Source organism: Nipponia nippon, unplaced genomic scaffold (genome assembly GCF_047370975.1).
Source record: "Nipponia nippon isolate SJK-2023a ecotype South Korea unplaced genomic scaffold, ASM4737097v1 scaffold_12, whole genome shotgun sequence".
Taxonomy (NCBI): domain Eukaryota; kingdom Metazoa; phylum Chordata; class Aves; order Pelecaniformes; family Threskiornithidae; genus Nipponia; species Nipponia nippon.
This window is the reverse complement of record NW_028262313.1, coordinates 6,540,286-6,558,652: the sequence shown is the minus strand read 5'-3', so window position 1 is coordinate 6,558,652 and position 18,367 is coordinate 6,540,286. Positions and strand designations below refer to the sequence as shown.

Genomic DNA, 18,367 nt, shown 5'->3' with positions numbered 1-18,367 from the left:
AGACTGGATTTGTCTCCTCCATTATTTTTCAGCTCCATATCCTTAAATTATTTTTTTCTGCAATACCTTACTCAGTTTCTGCATTTTTCTCTCTCTAAGTAATGGATGAGGAGGAAGGAGGTATTTAAAAGAGAGTATATGCTGCTCATGTAGCCATTTGCAAAGTTCTTCATCTATATTTTGTCTTTTTAGATTACAAATTCTTTAGCGTACAGAAAAGACTCCTTGTAATGCAGTTCACATGATTTGAGTGTTATTCTAATAATACATGTACATAAAAACCTAGTAAATGTATTAAAAATTGGGCTGAACATTGGGCTTAAAAAGTTACTAGAAAATTAAGTTTTCTTATGAATAGCTTAAGAAGGAGCTTGCAGAAACTTAAGAAGTCTTTGTTACAGTTGAAGAACAGTTTTCCAGTGGTCAGAATTACTAAAATTTGTATGCTGTGGTAGATACAGTTCCTTAAATAATAGCGTATTGTACTGTGAAACAGATTTGTGAATATTTCAGGAAAGGATTTAATGGCCACACTTGCAAATGTTAACTTAATTTAGTTTGTCTAGCATCAGCACCATCTGATCTGACTGTAAAAGTGCTGCTCACTGTTCATGTACTCTGTTCATTCTTTCAGCTTCAGGAAAATCAGGATGAAATAGAGAACATGATGAATGCAATATTTAAAGGTGTTTTTGTGCATAGATACCGGTAAGTTTCTCTTAGTAAGTAATTTCTAGCTTCATTAATTTATTTTGGAAGCCGGTGACAGGCTATTTCTTACTGATCATCTGTTTGATCCCATTGCCCCGCTTCTTTCCACAGAGATGCAATTGCTGAAATAAGAGCTATCTGTATTGAAGAGATTGGAATATGGATGAAGATGTACAGTGACGCCTTTCTCAATGACAGCTACTTAAAATACGTAGGGTGGACTATGCATGATAAGGTAAGCTGCACTGAGGAAGAGGAACAGAGTCATGAAGCATAACTCCACGTTTTTGGTTGCTGATCTTGCCAGATTAGATTTTGATCTCTTAACTGTTTTAATCAGCCACTGCTTTTCTTATCACTCAGAAGCACTGGTGTTTCAACATATATATAAAATAGACTTGAATTTTTGAATGGTTTTAGAGAGTATATATATATTTTTAAGGAACTGTTATTTGTAAGCAAATGGCTTTTTCTGTTTGTTTATGGCTGACACAGACTTCTACTTTATAATATGTAACTATTTAAAATTAATGCATTTCACATGGAATAATCCAGTCATATAGCCTAACAGTTTCTCTGTTTTGCCAAGTTAAGAAACTTTTTAGCATTCTCAGCTAGCTATAAAAAGCATGGGAAGAGTCTCCTTTTGTGCTGATGAGTGCCTCAAGCTGTTACTTATCAGCTAGAGATTATTCTCTGCTTGGAGTGGTCAACAGATAAAGTTTACAAATACTCCTTGATTCATTGTTGAGTCAGCACATTGTCTCAGTTCTTGCATTGGGGACTTCAGGCTATTGAATTTGAAGCGAAACAAATGAGGGATGCTCACTCATGCTGTGCTGTTCATGGGTTTGGTATCAAAAAACAATAACCTCTGGCAGTGGAGTGATCAGAAACTGCATGAAGTCAGCTGTCCTAGCCTTTTGAAAAGTATTTCTGTATCTGTACCTTAAAACAAGTTCTGCTAAAGTAGATCTTGTACTTCAGGAGGAATGTTTCTCCCTGTATCTACTTGGTAATTCTGATCTAACAAGAGATGATCATTAAAGATGTAGGTGTTGCCAGTTTTAATTTAAGTGAAAGGAAATATATAGAATTCTGCTTAGAAATATCTTGAGCATTTAGAGTACATCTCTAAAGAATGAAGCAAGTTTATTTTGACTAAGAGATACTAACTGCAGTAAGGCATGGGGTGTGTGTGTTTTTTTGTTGTTGTTTATTTTATTTTATTTTATTTTATTTATACCTTTGTTGGCTTGTTACAAGCAAGGACATATTCTTATGTCATTAACATGATTATTGGTAGTGTATCTTGACAACATTTCATCTTTGAATTAATTCAGACTGCAAAAGAAACTTGTCTTGTATGATTTGAAGATCACATCTGTATCCTATACTTGACTTTTAATCCAGTTCTCAATTTTTATTTTAGCAAGGGGAAGTAAGACTCAAATGCCTAACTGCTTTGCAAGGGCTTTACTATAATAAAGAGCTTAATTCCAAATTGGAACTCTTCACCAGTCGGTTCAAGGTTAGTGTAACTCCATATTTTTAAAGTATGTGTGAATTTTTTTAAAGTTGTGTTACACTTCTTTCCTCTTTGAAAACACTTTCTTTTGTGTTCTTAGGATAGAATTGTGTCTATGACTCTTGACAAAGAATATGATGTTGCAGTCCAAGCAATAAAATTACTCACTCTTGTTTTACAGTAAGTACATGTATATCTACTTATCTGACCTACGTATTAAAACTTAGAAGTATTTCTTATACCTGTGAGCGAGGACAGAAGCTTGACAGAATTCAGATAATCCAGAGTCTAGAGAAATGTCTACTCATCTTACACTCGAACAAATTGGGATTACAAAGTACTAACAGTGCTGTTACTTATCTACCACAGTTAAGTATGTGTAAAGGCTAGAAATTTAGAATTCAGCCTCCCTAATTTGAAGCTTTCGTGGAATATTTGAACTGAAGAAATATAGGATGTACTGAACACTACACAGTAGTTGAACTTTTGAGTGTAACCTTGGACCAAACGCTCATACTTTATCAGTAATTTTTGTTTAGGAAGACTTTGGAACTAAGCTATCTGGGTTTGGATATCAGGATGATAAATTGAAGGAAAAGGTTTGGATTCTCCTTCATCTCCATTGCCCTCATTAGAGTTCATACTCTATTGACTCAGCTTTTTTTTTTTCTTTTTTTTTTTCTCTCCTTCCTCCCATCCCCACCCCTAGGAGTAGTGAAGAAGTTCTGACTGCAGAAGACTGTGAAAATGTCTACCATCTGGTTTACTCAGCTCATCGGCCAGTAGCAGTTGCCGCAGGGGAATTTCTTTATAAAAAGTAAGGTGGAGAAATTACAGTTAACTTCTTGTTCCTGTAGATTGTAGTGTGTGCATTAATACTACGATTCTCATTAGTTTTAACTGAGAAAAGGAAAAACTTCATAATGAAGTGGCCTTAAGAAATACGTTACAGAAAATGTAACACTACTGTAGTTTTTGAACTGTTGTAGTTTTTCTGAATGGGAAGTAGAGAGTAATTTTGAAGGCTGCACTTCAGAAGCTTGTACCTGCAGGGAATATAATAAAAACATTCCTCTGTCTTCTCCTTTCCTGTCCTTCCTGGGTTTTGTGAAACATCTTAAAATGCTCATGTAGTTTGGTACCTAAAGCTTGTGCTTGCATCATAATGAGGGTTTTCCCATTTGTAGTCCCAATGTGTGCGCCCCCCCCCCCCCCCACGTTGGCTCATACGACCATTTCATAAAGTACTTTTCTGTTAAAAACAAACAAAAAACCAAAAAGAGAGATTTAACACATATATCAGTTGTGTAGGGAAAACAAAATAGAGTTCCCATCCATTACTTTTCAGACCTTCTTCTGGTATTTCTTTGCTGCTTTAAAGTCTCATGCGGGGAGGTTCAGAAACTGTAGTTTGCTCAAGAGGAGCGTGGGACCTGAAGCACCTGCAATTATCACTGATGTTTGTAAAGTATTTTGTTATAGTTACACGTTCTACTGGAAACAGTCAGTGAAATACCAGCTCAGCATATATGAAGTTGTTCAAATGATACTTGTCCCAAATTACTTGCTTTCAAAATAAAATGTGGAGCCAAGCAGCAAGGTATTAAGTGTGTGCCTGTAAAAAACAGTATCTTGATATGAATTGACTGTGGCAAAGGCAATGAAGAAGAAACTTGTCCTGAAATAATTTTTCTTCTAGGCTTTTCAGCCGCAGAGATCCTGAAGATGATGGAATACTTAAAAGGAGGGGAAGACAAAGTCCGAATGCTAATCTTGTGAAGACATTAGTGTTTTTCTTTTTGGAAAGTGAAGTAAGTTGAGTTTCAGGGATATCCTTTGTTTTGTGGTCTGTGTTTTGGTTTTTTTGTTTGTTTTTCTTTGGGGTTTTTTTGCCCATTTTTGTTTTAAATTTTTTAATTTGTTGTCATTTTTCTTTTCCCCGCTCATTGGTTAGTAACCATGAATCTGTCCTGGTTTTCCTAGTATTGGAGCAATCTGGGGGTCGAAAGACTGTTTTGTGTGGTTGTGTTTATTTGAAGGATCTGTCCAGTACACACTGTTGAGACAGCCTGTGAGCTCTGCTCTGACAAATATTTGTCCATCATTCTTCATGCTAATGTATAGGTAGAAAGAAATTGTGATTTAGGAGATTTATCGGGGGGAGGGGGGGAAAAACACCCCCCACAACCCCCACCCTCCTGTCCCCCAAGTTCTCACAGATTTTGTAGCGCTACGCTTTGTAGCAGCTGGTCTGGATTCATCTTTTTAAGTTAATTGGGGAAGAGCGGCTCGCAAAACTTTGTTTTTTTTTGCCACAGACAGGAGCCAAGCGAGAGAAATGTCCTGTATTATAGCAAGTTCTGTAATGAACTTTATTGCTGATAAAGAAAAATACTTAATCTGTTCTCATTTTAGTTGCATGAACATGCTGCTTATCTTGTGGACAGCATGTGGGACTGTGCAACAGACCTCTTGAAGGACTGGGAATGTATGAACAGTCTTCTGTTGGAGGAGCCTCTCAATGGAGAAGAACGTAAGAGATTTTCCTAGATCTTTCTTTATATTGCTGTGCAGTTTCTGTTAGTCTTGATTTATAAGGAAATAAGATTTTACATTTATGAGTCTCCATATATTCTCTGTTTTTACATGATTGTAATAAATCACTAATACTAATTATAAAATGTGAGGAAGAGTAGAAAGAGACCACTTCTAGTATGGAAGTGAGACACAGAAGAACAATGGTGGGAAGAAGAGGGAGAAAAGAGAGGGAATAAAGCATGTGCTGTCCAGTTGCCCTGTTCCACAGGTTCAGGCTGCACTTCTAGCATTAGAGAAACTAAGTTGCTTGTGAAACTCTTTCATTTATTGAGTGTTAAAACTACCCTATGGAAAAACACTGTCATTTCTTTAGTGACAGTAAAACCAAACAAACACCCTGGCATAATTCTGTAATTCATAGGTCCTAGTAAATGGACCTCTGAAAAAAGAAAAGGAACTACAATGATTATAAAACTTGGTATTTGTTTCATCCTGTCCTGTGACTCATCCAGTGATATTCCCTCAATTTAAAATATGTTCTTGTGTTGTTTTAGAAGGTGCTTATCTTCTCTCTCCCCTGTGCCACCCCCACCTCAGGAAATGAGCTATTGGCCTAAATGCCTTTCTTTTTTTCTTTAAAAAAATAAACATATTTTGATCCTTAGATACTAATACTTGTGGAAAATGAAAAATCAAGCTGTGTATTAACATCTGTTTCTTAAATTTCAGCTTTAACGGATAGACAGGAAAGCGCACTGATTGAAATAATGCTTTGTACAATTCGGCAAGCAGCTGAATGTCATCCTCCTGTGGGAAGAGGAACAGGGAAAAGGGTAGGAAGCAAAAGCTACTTTTCTGGAGATGTGGGAATGGCTATGTGGGGACAGTGTGGGAAGAAGGAAAAGGTTGTAGGCTGTTACTGCTGAAGGGTCTGAATTCAGAAGTCCAGCTTCGGTTTCCACAGCCTGCAGTACCTGACTACTCTGACTAGTTCACTTTTTCTGGACTTTGGTGCATGCTTAATAATGTTAGGAGTAATGCATTTGTTTTTACTATTAAAGGTAATAATAAATTGATTTTGGAAGAAGTATTGGTTGGAAAAGAGAACAAAAATCAGTATTCAGGAAAGCTAAAACTATTTTCAATTTGAAAGAGCAAAATATAAGGGAAGGGTATATACTTACAGTCTCTTTGGAAGGAGGACAGTCCACCAGTTGGCTTTTCTCTGACTATGTAGAGTTTAGGCAGCCCTCTTTTACTGGGGCATTAAGCAGGGAAGGGAACTGCTTTCAAGACTGGTGCAGCTTTTGGTAAGAAGCCTGTTTAGGTACAGATTGAAAACTTGTATGAAGATCAGATTGACCTATGAATTGAGTAAATACCATTAAAAATCATAAGTAAGCTTAAAGGTTTGCTGTTCTTTCATTGTCAAGAAAAACATTCTGATCATGGTATTTTGGTGCAGGGAAGGCAAACCTTTTGTTCTAGATGGTCAATCCAGTTTTCAAGATAATCTCAGTAGTATTAGGTGTAACTTGGAATTGCATTTTTTGAGTGTTGAATGATTTATTTTTTAATTGCTCCCCCCCCCCCCCGATATTTTATAGTGATATTGGAAGGTCTGTGTACCAAATTCTCATTTCATTAACGATAATGAAACTTTGCACCAGAACTTTTAGTTGTAAAATCCTCACAATACCAATATTTTAGGTGCTGACAGCAAAGGAAAAGAAAACCCAGTTGGATGACAGGACAAAAATTACTGAACTTTTTGCAGTGGCACTTCCTCAGTTGCTAGCAAAGGTAGGTTTAATTCCCTTTCTTGCTGATGGACTGTTGTTGAAAAGTTAACAAGTATAGTTTCTGCAATTAACTGCATGGCTTGCACAAGTCTTCATTTTTTTTCTTGTTAGTATTTCTTAATATTTGATTGTTCTATGACAAATTGTCTTGTCCAAAACTTTTTCATTTAAACGTTTTTCCTTGTCAATTTCACAGTATTCTGTAGATGCAGAAAAAGTCACCAACTTATTGCAGTTGCCACAGTACTTTGATTTGGAAATTTATACAACAGGGCGATTAGAAAAGGTAAGGAAACATTCAATAACACTTAACACAAAAGGAGAAAACCCAGAATTTAGACTTAGTCACTGGAATTTCAGTCACCATTGTAGGTGTGTTTTTTTGTGTAAGTGAGACTTTATTTATCGTAACCCTTATTGAGAATGAGACTTGGACTTCAGAGCTGTGACTGGCTACTGTTCTTAGAGATACTGAAAGTGTGAGTTTTTTAAGGCCTGTCTGGTGAGTTTTAACAGAGAATCTTGCAAGTTAGATGAACTTTATGCAAGAGCATTTATTGTTGGCTTATAGTCATGTTTGAGGTATGCTGCCTGATGGATCAAGCTTGTAGAAATAGCTTGATAAGTGTTCTTTTTCTGATCACTGAAACTAATAAACCACCATCTTCATTGCATCAAAAGGGGAAAACTACCAGATCACAAAGTATGTAATTACTGCGCTCATTTTATCTGCTATGGTGATGAAGTTGGCATAAGCTGTTCTCGTCTCCATTTTCTCCTTCTCAGATGTACTATTTTGCTGTATTGTGAAGCAAGTAGCTGGAACACATTAGGGTCAAAAAAGTAATAAGATGTTTAGTTGACAGCATAGCCTAGCAGTGATAGAGCAGGAGTGAGCAACTCAGATTGAGGGGAGGCGTATAAGAACAACCGAAGTTGGTTTCAGTGCCGACACTTGAGTGTTACGAAACTAAATCTTCAATTATACAGCTTTTAAGACCATGTATAAATGTTTGTGTGAGCGGGAGATGAATGCTGCTGTGTTGTTCAGTTGTCATTGTAAATTCAGGTGTTAGATAAAACCATACCGACAATTGCAAATTTTTAATGACTTTTAAAAATGCATTGAATCTTTAGCCTTTGACAAGCTCCTACTTAATTTTTGCTAAATAGATTGTTAATTTGCTCAGAAGTTTCACTGGCTTTCTGTAAGTGTTTTGTGTTCTGTGTCATAGTTACAAAAGTAATAAATTGAATTTATCTTTTAAAATCCCTTAAGGTTTATTAGAAATGTATGTGTGTGTGTGTATATATGAATACATATTTTTTTTCTCACGCCTTATCTTTCTTGTAGCATTTGGATGCCTTACTGCGACAAATCCGGGATATTGTGGAGAAGCACACAGATATAGATGTTTTGGAAGCCTGTTCAAAAACATACCACGCTCTCTGTAATGAAGAATTCACAATCTTTAACAGGGTTGACATTGCAAGAAGTCAGTTAATAGATGAATTGGCAGACAAGTTTAATCGACTTCTTGAAGACTTCCTGCAAGAGGTATTTTAATGTGCAAGATCAACTTTTCCTGCCCCTGTAAATATTTCCAGTATGTTTTTCTACCTTCCTATGCAAGTCAATGAGTTAGAGATGGGAACTTCCCTCCGACTTTCAAAACTGTTAATTCAAGCACAATAGTACAACAGTATCATTGCTGTGATTATGTGAACTCAGACTGTTCTTTTAATGTTAGGACAGCGAGTCTTTAATCTCCTTTTGACAAGTGTGTTTTGGGAGTTTGAGATGAGTTTCAGATAAACTACGAAATTCCATAAACTTTTCACCTTTAGGTTTTGAAGCTCATGTTTTTGAGAGATGTACCATTGTAATTCCACTAGGATTATCCTCAGATGTACTAGTGTTGCTGGTCTTGCCTGCGATTGCATGTTGCTGTTGTTAAATATCAAAACCTCTAGAAAACATTCCCCCGCCCTTCCTGAATGCAGGCAGATGCAGCTAATAGCTTAAAAATCACTTTGTTCCCACACTGTGCTCATCTGAAGAGTGAGAATTTTCTGATACAGTATTTAACTTCACTATGTGGGATCTCTGACATTCAGACCAAACTTTTCTCCTCCTTCTAATCTGTGATAAGGAGCATGGGAAGAGCCTTTCTGACGACTTCGTTTGCCACACTTCTCAGATGCATACTTATTTTATCAAGCTTCGCTCCTGTTCCTCTTGCTTATTGGCCTGAACTAGGACTCCACTCTAGACATATGTGGACTATGCAAGAAATGTGCCTAGTAATCCATTTATTTCCCCCTTTGTGAGAAAAAGAAAGAATGAGAGGTAAAGCAAGGAAATGAAATGTCAAGACAGTTGGCAAATACTGGGTACAAGTGTTGAAATCCGTAGTGCTTTGATAAGGTTGTGCAACTGCAGAACAGTAAAATGCATTGGACTTGCAGTATCTCTCATAGACTGAGGAGGAGTTTCTGTGACCTGAGAGAGTTTATCCTATGTACTTAAATAGATACTTTTTGGACCCTTTCCTTTTTACTCCTTTTCTTTCTCCAAATGCAAGTTTGCCAGAACTTGCGGGAAAATGAGAGCAAAACACTTCCCTTACCGCTCTCAAAGACTTTTTTCTGTAATTAAAGTAAGATTGAGGTACTGACCTGTGGCCTATCTAGTCCAGTATCTATTGTCTGACAGTGGCCTCTGCTGGATTCTTCAGAGAAAATGGAAGCACCTACATAATACATTGTATTCTGCTATCCTAGAGTGTTGTGGTGTCCCCCCCCCCCACCGTTTCTGCTTGTGCTGCTGCTGACTATTTCTAAACATGAACTGCTACCGCCTCTCTCAAACTGTTTAACTCTTCTAAAAACAAACGTGTCATTGATAAATAATTTAGATGCAGTTCTCCCTCCCTCTCTATTTTGGTGGTGGTTGGTTGCGGGTGGGGGGGTGTGTGTGTGATGTTTTGGGGGGTGGTGTTCTCTCTCAAACCTCTCTATTTCAAACAAACAAACAAACAACCGCAAAACCTCAAGTTCCCTAGTTTGCTTAGCATACATTGCTTGGGATATCTTACTATATGATTATTAAATAGGGGGAGGAACCTGATGAAGATGATGCATATCAAGTCTTGTCAACACTGAAGAGAATCACGGCTTTTCACAAGTAAGTAGGCTACTGCAAACATTCGTCAGGGTTTGCAGTGTGCGTGGGTTGTTTTGTTTGTTTTTAAATTAATACCTCTTAGCTTTTTAATGCAACTTGGAGGGTTTTTTTGTTTAGTGTGGATGATTGAGAGTTGTGCAGAACATAACACATTTTGAATACCCGAAGAAATATATACAAAACTGAAATATTTTGGGGTTTTTTGCTTTGGGTTTTTTTTTTTTTTGTGTTGTTGCTGGGGGTGTGTTTTTGTTGGAGTTTGGGGGGGTATTTGTGGTTTGGGTGGGGGTTTTTTATTTATTTATTATTTTTTAGACCAGTTAAGTTTTTAGTAGTTGTTAACATCAAATTGCAGAAATGGTGTTAGTTAAATTACATCTTTGCTTCATTTCTAATGCTTCCAGTGCTCATGACCTATCAAGATGGGACTTGTTTGGCTGCAACTACAAGTTATTGAAAACTGGCATTGAAAATGGAGACATGCCAGAACAGGTCTGTAGTTAAAACGTGTGCTTTAGGTACAACAATGAATAGCTTTTGTTGCTGTCTTTTATTGGCCTTTGTCATCTAATGCATTTTTTCCCTTTGATTTCAGATTGTTATTCATGCACTGCAGTGTACTCATTATGTAATCCTTTGGCAGCTAGCAAAAATTACTGAAAGCAGTTCCACAAAGGTATGCCTTGTTCCAGTTGTATTAGTAAATAAACATTTGTACATACACGCGGGAACTGTGATGGAATTAATTAAGACAAAGAATTTTTTTTTATACTGATACCTGCCTAAATCTGCATTTCTAATAAGTTCTTCAGAATTCATAGTTTTAGTAGTGGAATGCTTGACTTTTAAACCTAGTATTTCTTTAAATTGTTACATTTTTATTATTTAAATGTCAATATTATGTTTAATTTCACAAAATTTTAAAGTAATTGTAGTAAATAAATGCAACGCCTATTAGTCTGGCACAATAGCAATGCTAAGGAGGGGTAGAATACCAACTACAAAACATGGTATAGTCAGTCTTACTACCCTCAAGTAGTGGGTTTGAATTTGTTTGCAAACTGAAGTTATCATTGATAAGTCAGTGAGATAAAAAAATTTGCACACTATTGTAGTATTCTTATTGCTCAGTATGTTGCAATCATACTTTGCTCTTCATCAGTCTTTCAAATGTGTTGTTAAATAAGGATATGAAAAGATTAAGTTAAATTTCAAACTTTCTCAGGGAATAATAAGAAGGCCTGTTCTAGTTCTATGTATAGTAATCTTGAAGGGCAAAGCTCTGGCAAATGTCATCTTTCTAATTTCACTCCTTGAAAACTCTTGGAGGAAGGATTAAGGTTTCTTGTATCCACTGGACGGCATTGCTTAACGAGTGTGATTAGGTGGTTTGCTGTATGAACTGCCTAATGAAAGATGGTTTTTGAAAGGGTAGACAGTTTAGAACGGAGTTTGTAAGTGCCGAAACATTTTGATTTCTTTTTTAAAAAAAAAAAAAAAAAAAAAAAAAAAGTTATAATCAAACATACTTTTTCTGGAAGCCTTATCCAGTCCTGTAAGAAGGGTATGTTTTGTGCTCTTACACTGGAGTTGCACTTTGTTATTGGAGTTTCTGATAACACATCTCTCTCTCTCTCTTTTTTTTTTTTTTTTTTTTTTTAAATGTCAGAGATGAAATAAGTATGTTCTTCAGGTTTTTTAAACACTTTGATTGCCATACTTATAATTAATTTAAGAACAGGAAGTTGTAGGCACCTGTCACAATTTACTAGGGAAAAAACAAACAGAACTCGCAACATTAATAATTTATAATCAATAAATTGTAATTTGTAATTAATTAAAATGCATCATTACTATAAACTTATTTTAATATGAGGATGTATGAAGGTGTGTTAAATGTGAACTGCTTCAACACTGGCTGGCTAGCTAGTTTACCATCTAGGTTTTAACGGCTTTTAACATTTGCAGAACCAAAAATACCAGATATGAAGTGGATACATAGATTGTTGGGAACCGCTTATATGAGTGAAAGATTTGGAGGCTTTGTTGGCTTATTCTTTTAAGGGTAAACAGTGGTCTGATTTTTTTGTAATAGTGATTAAAGCTTTATCACAAGCCTGATGGCAGAAGCTGAGCTAAATACTGAAAAGTTAAGTTAGAAATGAAGATTAACTTAGCTATTTTGCAGTAAAATGTAATTTGTAATACTTTCATCAGGAATGAAAAGAACTTATTTTAAAAGTGGTCCTTTATTTGAGACTATTTTCTGCTCCTGTATAATAAAATTTGGTAAATTAAAGCTTTTGTAGATTTAACCTGTGAACCACAACTATTTTATTATATTTAACCACTTCCAAATATACCAGGTACGTACAGAAGTTCCATTGATTTCTGTTCAATGCCAATGGAACATAACGGCAAAGAAGTTGAAGCACAGAACCAGAAGTGACAGAAATGTACTGTGCCTAAAGATTTTTTTTTTGTTTGAGGGTTTTTTTGTTTTTGTTTTGTTGTTTTTTTTTTTTGTTCTGTGACAAAAGTAACTGCTAACTGCATGCGGTTTGTGAGTAGGTTGGCTAAGTATGGGAATTAGCTTCATAATATAGGCTGCTAAAATAAAAGACTATATAAATAGTTCAATTTTTATTAAAATTTAAATGAATAATTCTGTATAAAGGAAAGAAAATATTCCCATGTGTAATTCTCTAAACGCCAGTATAGTAATGTGAATGGTAAATGTTGAGAGAAAAGGTTTTATGTAGTGAAGGTATTCTAAAATCATATTATACATATTAAACTCATAGCCAAGAAGCAACTGTTGCTTTTGTGATTCCTGTTGAGATTAAATGATGCGTTGTACCAGTGCGTTACCTGCTTTCTTGAAGGGAGAGACTTGTTTTGATTTAGATTGCATGGATAGTTTTTAAACTTACCTCAGGGGTATTTCTTTGTCTGGACTGATGCTGGTTACACAGTTGGGCTTCTGTAATATGACTTACCCCAGTTCTACATGGGATAGAATCTTCACATGATTAAGTAACGCCAACTGTGCCGCACATGTGGATGGTATTTGTACCGATTTGATACTTTATTTGCTCAATAATCTACTCTTCTGGAAGTTACTGCAACACTTACAAAGCTACATTTTTTTTTTTCAATGGAAGAGGGGAAGAAAACCCCAACTCTCATCTGACATTTTACTTTATCCCCAAGCAGTGAGTTAAAAAAATAAAGCAAAATTAAATAATACCAGGTAGCCTTGTCTGGTTTAGTTATAAACAGCTACCTAAAATCTGTCCTCTAGGTTGAAAATGCAGATACTTTAAAGAGAAAATGCTTTATGCTCTGGGGATTTTTTTTTTGGGGGTGGGGTGTGTGTTGGGGTTTTTTAGGTTTGGTTTTGGGGGGGTTTTGTTACTATTTTTTTAATAAATAACTTCACTATTTTCATCCCAACTTTCGTTTCTTTTTGCGGTACACAGGATGACAAAATTGAGGAAATTGCTACTTGCTATTTTTATTTGTAATAATGATTTTTAAATAATGCAGTGAACTTGAATGTTACGACTGCATATAAGGTCTGTGGTGGATAGCTCTGTGAAAATGCATACACTAAATGTGACTATAAAATGGAAAAAGCAAAACTGTTACAAGAAATCCTTCTCTTTAAAGGAGGATCTTCTACGTCTAAAGAAGCAGATGAGAGTGTTCTGTCAAATCTGTCAACACTACCTGACCAATGTAAACACTGCTGTTAAGGAACAGGTTAGTGACTGTTGTTTATCCTTGTAGTCTCCTAATATTATACTTCTAAAGCAGTTGAAAAGTTCCTCTTGCTAATATTTTTAGCACTTATTTTGGATTGTGATGTGTCTTGCATGGTTAGGCTGAATGTCCTTTCAGTGTGAATACATACTGTATGCTTGCCCTCCTTTAGGTAATTCGGTAGGATTTCAGAATCAACTGAAACTTGATTCTTTCTAGTAATTTTAGGCAGCATAAACTTTTATTCAAAGGGGGTTTTTGTTTGTTTAAACAATGACTGGGCAGGCGCACTCTAGAAGCCTTCTGGTTTGTAAGTTAGGTGAGAGTTCCATTTCAAAGCTCTTGCTCACCACGTGGTCATGACACACACCTCTGGTGGAGCTGGTTGTGGGTTTGTAGACTCAGAGCTGAAAGAGCTAAGGACAGCTTTTTAAAAGAAAGTAGTAGTTCTATCCTTGAATGCTTTTACGTTCCCACGTTTGTACTGTGGTGTATACGTGCCCATCCACTCAAGAACTGTGAAAACAACTTTCCTCCTCTTGCTGTAAACCTGCGAGGATACACAGGGGCAACTTCTCTGTCTGTTCCCCTTCACCATGATGCTGCATACAGAATATATTCCTCAGTTCTTCAGTGTCCCAGGATATTGGGGATCTCTGAATCAGGAGAAAAAGAATAGGTACTTAACGTAGTGTGTGTGTCTGTGTGTGTTTTTATACACGCACACGTATGCACTGTAACCTAGGGGATTTTATTGTTGGAAAGTCGTATTTATTTTTTCTGGTTACCCTTAGTTATACTCACACACTGGTCAATTGTTAACAGTATTGTTCAGAGATATTTGGAGACCATTCTAGCAAATGCTTGGAAACCTCAACAATGATGGACTGCTCAGAAAAGATGTGAGCAGTTTTCATTTTACCAGTTTCATAGTCAGTCCCTCATATAGTTGTCCTTTGTGGGGGAGACTTTCAGCTGGAACTAAGTTCTTGGACATTTCAGACATAAAATATGTAGCTATTTAGTCCATGCAGGTAGTAGTGCCTGACATTTCAAGCAGGAGACAAAAGTCCTGGCTTTTTTTAAGAAAAATGCAGGTATGAAGGTTTTGGGGGTTGTTTTTTATTTTTCTTTTGTTTCAAAAATAATTGAGACATCACCTTGGGAAATATTTGGCTTGAGTTCTGAGGGTAACAGGGTTAAAGGAAAAGATTAAACTGTAGGGGCTGAGTCTCTTCCAGTCTGTGGTCAAACAGTTCTCTATCCAGGACACTCACAGGAGTTTTCAGGTCCTGATAGCAGGATTAATTCTAAGTAAATGCCTTTAACAACCTTTAGAATGCTAAAATGAAAAAAATAAAGTACCTCTCTGTAGGGGAAGGACCAGACTATCTTCTGGGTATACTTTTTAATTAAAAAAATAGAAAGACAGGAGCCTTTTTGCTGGTAAAGGTAATAATAACCTGGTTGAGCTTGAAGTTGAAAATCTGGTCCACTGAGTTGCACAACTGCAGCTTTTGAAACTCTTGCTATAACAAGAATATTCCTGGAACTGAATAAGCACGTTCTATGTCAGACAGCTGTCTAGTGCCAAAATCACAAGGTGTAGGGTGTGAAAGTGCGAGTAACAAAAATTACTGAAGCTCTGCGTAGGTCTCTTTGAAAGGCTATATAACTCCGACTCAGGTGAATGCTCTAGAAACGAGAACTGCCTCAGTCACACAGGGTAACAATAGCCATGGTTCTGCTTTCCTTTGCTAATCTCATGAAAGGGCAAAAGGGACTTCAGAGGAGCTTATGTATTTTTATGGCCAGGAAATTAGTGTTATTTGCTTTGAGGAGTTGGAGAACAGATCTGTTTGTTAAAATGGAAGTACTTAAGAGATTAGAGTCAAAGAGATGAGGTGCAGCACTAAGCAGTGTCTTGCCTTGGTCTGTTAGTTTGAAAAATGTCAGTCTAGGTGCTGATACATTTGAACTTTACGGGGAGGTGGAGTACAGACATTTAATCACACAATCACAGAATGGTTGGGGTTGGAAAGGACCTCTGGAGATCATCTAGTCCAACCCCCCTGCTAAAGCAGGTTCACCTAGAGCAGGTGGCACAGGATCGTGTCCAGGTGAGTTTTGAATATCTCCAGAGGAGGAGATTCTGCACCCTCTCTGGGCAGCCTGTTCCAGGGCTCTGTCACCCTCAAAGAGAAGTTGTTTTTCCTCACATTCAGATAGAACTTCCCGTGTTTCAGTTTGTGCCCATTGCCCCTTATCCTGTCGCTGGGCTCCACTCAAAAAGAGTCTGGCCCCATCCTCCTGTCACCCATGCTTAAGACATTTGTAAGCACTAATAAGATCCCCTCTCAGTCTCCTCTTACCTGGCCTAAACAAACCCAGATCTCTCAGCCTTTCCTCATAAGAGAGATGCTCCAGTCCCCTAATCCTCTTCATAGCCTTCCACTGGACTCTCTGCAGTGGTTCCTTGTCTTTCTTGAACTGGGGAGCCCAGAACTGGACACGATACTCCAGATGTGGCCTCACCATGGCAGAGTAGAGGGGGAGGATAACCTGCTCACCACACCCTGCCTAATGCACCCTGATGTCAGATGCACAAAATCTGATGTCAGATGCACAAAATCTGATGTCAGATGCACAAAATCTGATGTCAGATGCACAAAATCTGATGTCAGATGCACAAAATCTGATGTCAGATGCACAAGTTAGCCAGCAAAATGAAGAGGCGGTTGCTTTTTTGGAAGCAAGACATACTTTAGGATTTAAAGGGATTGAATGACCTCAGCTGTTAGATGTTTCACAAATGTGATCGAAACAATTTTAAAAAAAAAAAAAAAAAAAAAAAAAGGCAGACTGTACTATGGTTGGTGTCCACAAAGTTCTCTAGTGACCTAATGTAGTATCCGTCAGGCAGAATTTGGGAGTTTCAGGCTCCTCGTGTTTTAATCTCACAATGGTTTAGTGGGCTTCATCTGTGCAGTATTTTTATTTGGAGACCCAGTCTTCATACAGCAACCTCCTGTAAGAAACTGTGCACCTTTGACTTCCAGTTGGCCTGTATAGTTGTTTAGGGCTTAAGTGGCCTGTGTACACCATAGGGCTCTAAGTATTTTGAGTGGAAATGCATTATTCTAAATAAAATCCAGTTTCCAAGCAAATATTTACTAAGGTTTCTTTTTAATAGGCTTTCACAATTCTGTGTGACGTGTTGATGATCTTCAGTCATCAGATTATGACAGGAGGACGTGACATGTTGGAACCACTTGTTTACACTCCTGATTCTTCATTACAATCTGAACTACTCAGTTTTATTTTAGATCATGTCTTCATTGATCAGGATGATGATAACAACAGTGCAGGTTTGTACAAAACTTACGTTTCCTTTATATTATTTGCCTTCTAACTAATACATTTGTTTGCCTGTGCTTTTTTCGTTTTCTTCTGGTATTGAGAGGTGTGCATGGGCACAGAGGTAGGTTTGTCTTTTAAATCTCAGCAGCTGATAAAAGCATTTTAAATTCTGGGGACACGTAGGATAATTGTGATAAACCAAACCTTTAATAGGCACAAATATATATGTCTATCAGGAAAAGAGACTTGTCAGTGGGCAATGAAGCCCACTGCCTTCAGCATTGAGATTTGATTTTCTGAATCCTGACCATTAGCCCACATCACTTTATATGTAAATGCTTAAATATGAAGTATTTAAACCCAACAGTTTTCACGTTCTGAACTCTTTCTAGACGGACAGCAGGATGATGAAGCTAGCAAAATTGAAGCATTGCACAAAAGAAGAAATCTCCTCGCAGCTTTCTGTAAACTCATTGTATATACTGTGGTGGAAATGAATACAGCTGCAGACATTTTCAAGCAATATATGAAGGTAAATCTGAAGCCTAGTAGTAATACTTTATAAAACTGCTAAAACACAGTAGCCGTGGATTTTTTAATTATTATTTATTTTTTACCTTTACAAGATAACTGATTCAAAATGTGAAGAATTCAAAACTCTAGAGTTGGTAGTTTGTAGGCCTTTAAAAGGTCTTTTTCCGTAACAAGCGAAAAAATGACTGAGACAAGTTTCACAGTTCCAGTGTGTGGGTAGTGGGGAGGGAGGAAGGAAACCTGCTAATTATTTTTACATTATTTTTAATAGATCTGTTTTTTTATCCTGATCGATGGTATATTTTTAATTCAGTTATTAGTTCAGCAGGCCTTTTGAGAATCTTTACACAAAGATCAACTCCGTGATGTCTAACCTTATAAAATAATTGCAGCTTAAACTTTGTAGAAAAGGGGGGCAAGCTTTGTGAGTTCCACCCACTGCTTTCCCTGTCGTCCCCCCCGTCGTCCCCATCCCCCCCGCCACCCCCCTGCCAAAGGTGATCTTTATGTCTGTTTCCATCTTATTTAAATATAAAACCCCCTTCTTGGCTCCTGGGACTCACAGCTGCACAATAATATGAGTTCTCATTTTGTGAACATGATAAAGCTTTGCTCCTTGGTGATTACCTTAAAAAACCTAAAATTTGGGCAGCCTACTTTTGTCTGTGTGAGTGCCCTACATTTATTTTGAATCTCTAAATAACTAATTGGGTCTTTATTGAACCTGAAATACTTAAAGAACTGAACAGGCAGTTGTCTTCATTGGAAAAATTATGGCTATGACGCTGTCCATAAACGCTTCCTTTCAGCAGAGAAAACAGAAAACTCCCCACCAGAGTTATAGGAGTTACTAAAACGATCAGATTCTAATCTTGTACCCTGAAGGGGTGAACATGTGTCATTAACAAATGTGTCATGGCCTTGAAGATAAATAGGTCATTC

At 37.0% G+C, this 18,367-nt stretch overlaps 1 protein-coding gene across 27 annotated transcripts in view; it reads left to right on the top strand.

The window, feature by feature from the left end:
* Nucleotides 1-18,367, top strand: part of STAG2 (STAG2 cohesin complex component) — a 91,114-nt gene that overhangs the window by 51,329 nt on the left and 21,418 nt on the right. For all 27 annotated transcript variants that reach the window (XR_015702580.1, XR_015702567.1, XR_015702568.1 and 24 more), the window contains 17 exons: nt 635-708; nt 823-946; nt 2,144-2,242; nt 2,340-2,419; nt 2,949-3,056; nt 3,939-4,050; nt 4,655-4,772; nt 5,507-5,610; nt 6,488-6,580; nt 6,776-6,865; nt 7,934-8,137; nt 9,696-9,766; nt 10,171-10,258; nt 10,362-10,442; nt 13,439-13,531; nt 16,725-16,899; nt 17,284-17,423. Coding sequence is in view for 8 of the 27 variants with exons in the window: in XM_087748561.1 (XP_087604687.1) it covers nt 635-708; nt 823-946; nt 2,144-2,242; nt 2,340-2,419; nt 2,949-3,056; nt 3,939-4,050; nt 4,655-4,772; nt 5,507-5,610; nt 6,488-6,580; nt 6,776-6,865; nt 7,934-8,137; nt 9,696-9,766; nt 10,171-10,258; nt 10,362-10,442; nt 13,439-13,531; nt 16,725-16,899; nt 17,284-17,423 (1,854 nt within the window). In the remaining 19 variants the exon portion in view is untranslated. The remainder of the gene's footprint in view (nt 1-634; nt 709-822; nt 947-2,143; nt 2,243-2,339; nt 2,420-2,948; nt 3,057-3,938; nt 4,051-4,654; nt 4,773-5,506; nt 5,611-6,487; nt 6,581-6,775; nt 6,866-7,933; nt 8,138-9,695; nt 9,767-10,170; nt 10,259-10,361; nt 10,443-13,438; nt 13,532-16,724; nt 16,900-17,283; nt 17,424-18,367) is intronic.